We start from the raw sequence: 4,808 nt of genomic DNA on the forward strand, positions 1-4,808 counted from the left end.
TAATAAACAAAAAACCATTAAATTGAGAGATATACATTGAGCCCATCACATGGAGTCCATTAATCTGTTGAAGTTCAAGCTATGAAAAGAAAAAGGCTTGAATAATGGGAATGGGAATTTAGCATACGGCGAGTTAGTGTATACTAGACCACCAACATTTTCCATTGAATCCAGCCATTAGAGATTTCCGAAGTTCACCAACAGAATAATGGCACTCCACGTTCTACGACAGAAAAACTGTCATAAAACAAAGTCTACACTGCTGTTGGATTCGGTAGAATTGGCCACGATATCATTGTACTACTTGACAAAGGACAATGGTTAGCAACCAAAAGTACAGTTACTCGAGCTCCTGGTTGGTGTTGCCAATGGCCAACTACTTCCCTCTCCTTACACTTCAACCATATGCATCAATTCCATTAACACTGATGCAGCGGTGGTGATAAAACTTTGCTCCACCAAGTGTTTTCTTGAATGCCATTTGTGAAGACTACAAAACATAATTATTGTTTGCAAACGAACTGGTGAGTAAACATTATTGGCAAATAGCAACAAAAACTTGCTCCGCTCATCCCACTCCTCCATTAACTCCAGCTTGGAGCACAAAATTCATCGAAGAAGTAATATAACAAGATTTCAACTTGAGCTTAAATTCTCCGTGTCCAATTTTACGGCCTTGACAAAATGACAATGGATTCCCACTCCAAACTACATATTACATCCTGCACAGCAGAAAATGGATTAAAAACATGATAGATTTCCAAGTACTTTGACCACTGAGACACAGGTCCTACATACCGAGGGGTTTTGGCGATCAATGTCAAAGCTGTTGATGGCACAGGGTTCAGCCAAGAGCTCAGTGGGTTCCTCACCTACACAGCATAACATGTCAAATGAAATCAGTGCCAGTTTGAGCTCCAAAATATCTTCTGGTATGTCAATATCATACCACCAATCAGTCAGCAAATGACGTGGGTTTCGTGCATAATAGTCAAGCCAGCACATGTCTGCCAGTAGTGACAGTAATAGCCTAATAGCAGAGCACGTGACAAACAGAAGTTACAGTGAGAACTACATACCTTGTTCAATGACAGCAAGGATCCCATCTTCAGAGCAGATCATGGCAGGTAAGATCCGCGATGATGAAATGTTACTATTCAAAGACTTGGTGTAGTAGTCATATTGAACTTCCCAAACCTCGCTTTCAGATAATGGTTGGGTCATAGTGTCACTAGAGCCAATTGAAGAAAGAATAATCGGTTCTTGTTGCCTTCTTAAATCCCAGGCAAATACAGTACCTGATGAACCTCCTGCCTATGACAGGAAAGGCAATTCAGTTTTCATACAAGCACAAGAATGATACTAAACACTTAAAAGCAACAAGTGATTTCCTCACATAACAAGAAAAATTAACGCAAGATGGTTTTCAAGCAAGTAAATATTCACTTGTTATGATTGGCTAAACAAACAACATGAGCTAATACTTGTTCTCATGCAATAACATAAAGAATTCCTTAATTTGGTTACAAGGCCTGATTGGAGTTTCACTAAGCACTAATTTTTCTCATAGTAACATGAACTAGAAATTGTCCAGGATCTAACTTTGGCTTTAGGAAAGATAAGCTGTCTAAAAGAAACATATTTATCAAATGATAACAAAATCTAGGCATGTGTTCATGACCAATCTGCCACTGAAATGCAAGAGCATCCCAATCCACAGTGATCAGGAAGGACTGAATAGCATCAACACAGAAAAAATAAAATAAAAACAAGTATCCAAATTGTAAGATTCAACCATTCAAAAGCAAAATAAGGAAGAAAATAAATTCAGCTAACAAGCTACATCCATATCTATTAACAAGGAACATGGACAGGGTTCTTCATGCAAAACGAGAGTGATTATAATATGGGCTGAGCAGCTATCTCACCAGACATGTGTGCTTACGGGATGGATGGATATCAATGGAATGAATGATCCCAGAAGTTGTGCCATGATCCCTACAGCATAAGCTTGACAGCAAATCAGTACACTTCTTGCCGGCCATAACGATATGGGAAATTTGCTATGTTGCTTAATTGTAACTAAAAAGAACAAGGTCAACCAACCATTTGAATGTAGATGAATCGCTAATACACAGAACTAAAGTTACGCCTACATTTATGCCAACCATTTGCATGCAACTAAAAAATCCCTTCTGAATTACAATAGATGCTTTAAACAACTAAATAGAACTTTTAATACGCATGAAGCCCATTCTAGAAGTTTCACATGCTACCAAACTGCATTAATAAACCACAACCAATTTAATCCTGGCCAAATTGGAAGCTAATCATGGCATGCAGTCCCTCAAAAGTTTGTTTTCAATCGTGTTTTTACAGTGCTTGCAGGAACACATATATACAAGTGTCCAGTGCATTTGCATTGACTGCACCAAAGCAATAAGCCATATTGTCTGCTAGGTTCACTCAGCAATTTGATAGCTTTTACTCGACTCAGAAGAGTTTTAAACAGATCAATTTTTCATCAATCAGTGAAATACCATACTAATAATAACTTCTCTTTTGACTTCTATTCTTTGAACTTTCAATTTATTCAAGTAAGAGTCAGTCGTACTCATCCAACATTATAAGTCATATATATCATCAAGTCTAGATAAGCATGACTATAACAAGGCATTTTCTTCATACCTTTAAAATCATAATCCTAATCCTAAAAAAAAATTCTCCCAATTTCAGTATAGGCATCCTACAAAACTGATGAAAGTTTAGCACACAAAAATAATCACAACCTATTTCATTTCTTACAATAACATTCGAAGAGTAATTGTCCAACTAATCGGCCACGATTATATTTGAAACAAGCAACAAGAGAAAAACACTATGAATATCAACAGTTTTATGACAAAGGAAAACCAAATTCAAATCCATCTCAGAAGTGCTATTAAAAAAGGTCGCAAAAGCACTCACCAGCTACCCTTAAACTGAGCAACGGCAGCACCTGGCTGTCTAAGGTCCCACCACTGAAGTCCAAACCCACATCCACCAGTCACAAACTCAGACGGGGAAGCCCATTTAACTGCCGAATATGAAACCAAACCATTCCCATCAAAAACCCTCCTAAAACCTCCCTTCTCAACAACCAAATTAACCCTCCCATCTTCTCCAACGCTAACACACTCACTCCCTCCTTCCATCAAATCCACACCCCCAATGGACCCCACATGAAACTCCCTGCCAATAACCGACACTACAGGTTCCATAACCGACGTTTCACTACCCAAACCCGACATATCATTCCCCAAAACCGACATTTCCTCTGGCGTTTTGAAAATGTGGAGAGAACCCAAGAAAGTGGAGGCAGCGAAGAGGGAAGGAGTGGATTTGAGAGAGGAAATACGGGAAGGTGGGGTCCAGGACAAGAGTGGGGTGGTTAGGGTTTTAGAAGGGTCTAGAGAGTGGATTTCGAGGGAAGGAGTGTGGACATCCGAATCAAAGAGGGAAGTAATGAAGGATTTTCGAAAAGGGGAAGGAGAAGGGAGCCAGCGGATTGCGTCAATGAATTTGGGTTGTGGGATTCTGTGGATTTTGGGGGGTTCTGTAAGGTTTGTTCTTGCCATTCTTAGGGTTTTTGTGTTTCAATTCAAAAAAATACAGTGCAGAGTGAAGTGTCTGTGGCGTAGGGGGTTTTCTGCTTCTCAGGTCATATAATCAACTCGTTAAGTTAATTATATAAATTTCTTACATATATAATAATAATTATTATTATTATTATACAAAACTCTAAATTTTAGGCTTAAACACTGTGCACATATATTGTTCAATTTTTTTTCCGAAGATGCTTTTTTTCTAATAAAAGTTTCGAAAATAAATAAATTCATTTTTTTTCGAAAAAGGAATAAGAATATAATTTGAAATTATGAGGACTAATGAATTAGTATTATTAAATTATGAGGACTAAGTTAAAAAACAAATATAAACTTTTGTTTGTGGCTTGTATTGTTCAGATACTAGGATAAGATAGTCAACTCGTGTAAATACATGAGAGGCAGAGACATCTGAGACACGTTAAATGTGATAGCCAGGGAAATGGTGGCCATAGAGAGGAGCTTTTTCTTGATCAACCTCAAACTTTCTCGCCAGAAGAAGAATGGCAGAAAATGTTTTGCCACCGCATTGGCTAAAAGGAAGGACTGAGAGCTCAAGATCCCAGGAACAGCCTGTTTTTCCGTTGAGAGTTCCTAAAAATATTCTGTCTCAGTCTGCTGCTGCTGTTTTCGGACTGAAGAAGAATGGCAGAAAGTGTTTTGCCACCGCATTGGCTAAAAGGAAGGAACCGTCTGAGAACTCAAGATCCCAGGAACAGCCTGTTTTTCCGCTGAGAGTTCCTAAAAATATTCTGTCACAGTCTGCTGCTGCTGTTTTCGGACTTGGATTCATTGATGCTGGGTAAGTTTTCTTCATTCCTTGTGCTTTTTTTTCTTAATTTATATAAGCATGATTAGTTAGGGAAGCCATGTCTACCTCACCGATGTAGTGCCATTTCAAACTCAGGTACAGTGGAGATTGGTCAAGGATTGGAGTGATCTCAAAGGAGAGTGAAGACTTGCTAAAGGTTGCGGCCTTCGTGGTTATTCCTCTGTGTGTCTTTCTTATATTTTCAGTCTCAAAGGAAGAATAGGCTTAAATTGTTGAACTTGGAAAAGTGCAATTTTAAATTGAGGATCAACTATTCTTTTTTTTTTTTATTATTATTAATATAAATATTCATGTCAATTAATTCTTCGAATTATAAAATTAAAGTATCAACT

The 4,808-nt window shown here is 38.1% G+C and overlaps 2 protein-coding genes across 4 annotated transcripts; one reads left to right on the forward strand and one right to left on the reverse strand.

Annotated features, from left to right (window-relative positions):
- Positions 1 to 3,725, reverse strand: LOC133688080 (nuclear pore complex protein NUP43). 2 transcript variants are annotated; one of them, XM_062107468.1, is made up of 5 exons: positions 2,968 to 3,725; positions 1,929 to 2,010; positions 1,080 to 1,314; positions 799 to 872; positions 1 to 722 (listed from the first exon to the last, which is right to left on the reverse strand). In XM_062107468.1, the coding sequence occupies exons 1-5, from the start codon at positions 3,615 to 3,617 to the stop codon at positions 669 to 671; spliced, it is 1,095 nt and encodes a 364-aa protein (XP_061963452.1). In that variant the 5' UTR covers positions 3,618 to 3,725; the 3' UTR covers positions 1 to 668. The 2 variants fall into 2 exon arrangements, with proteins under 2 accessions (XP_061963452.1, XP_061963453.1); XM_062107469.1 differs by having other exon boundaries at positions 1,929 to 1,998; positions 2,968 to 3,724.
- Positions 3,726 to 4,033: 308 nt separating this feature from the next.
- On the forward strand, positions 4,034 to 4,741 carry LOC133690122 (uncharacterized). Of its 2 annotated transcripts, none has more exons than XM_062110316.1 (2): positions 4,034 to 4,446; positions 4,558 to 4,741. In XM_062110316.1, the coding sequence occupies exons 1-2, from the start codon at positions 4,148 to 4,150 to the stop codon at positions 4,676 to 4,678; spliced, it is 420 nt and encodes a 139-aa protein (XP_061966300.1). In that variant the 5' UTR covers positions 4,034 to 4,147; the 3' UTR covers positions 4,679 to 4,741. The 2 variants fall into 2 exon arrangements, with proteins under 2 accessions (XP_061966300.1, XP_061966299.1); XM_062110315.1 differs by having other exon boundaries at positions 4,035 to 4,446; positions 4,552 to 4,741.
- The last annotated feature ends 67 nt before the right edge of the window (positions 4,742 to 4,808 follow it).

This window comes from Populus nigra, chromosome 3, assembly GCF_951802175.1.
Source record: "Populus nigra chromosome 3, ddPopNigr1.1, whole genome shotgun sequence".
Lineage (NCBI taxonomy): Eukaryota > Viridiplantae > Streptophyta > Magnoliopsida > Malpighiales > Salicaceae > Populus > Populus nigra.

Bases quoted from the DNA above. Each gene is read 5' to 3' on its own strand.
- LOC133688080 (XM_062107468.1), bottom strand. From the start codon at position 3,617: ATGGCAAGAACAAACCTTACAGAACCCCCCAAAATCCACAGAATCCCA. The intron at 873-1,079 runs GTATGTAGTTCT...TATGCTGTGTAG, and splicing joins CCTTGCTGTCATTGAACAAG to GTGAGGAACCCACTGAGCTC. The intron at 723-798 runs GTATGTAGGACC...TCTGCTGTGCAG, and splicing joins TTGATCGCCAAAACCCCTCG to GATGTAATATGTAGTTTGGA.
- LOC133690122 (XM_062110315.1), top strand. From the start codon at position 4,148: ATGGCAGAAAATGTTTTGCCACCGCATTGGCTAAAAGGAAGGACTGAG. The intron at 4,447-4,551 runs GTAAGTTTTCTT...TTTCAAACTCAG, and splicing joins CTTGGATTCATTGATGCTGG to GTACAGTGGAGATTGGTCAA.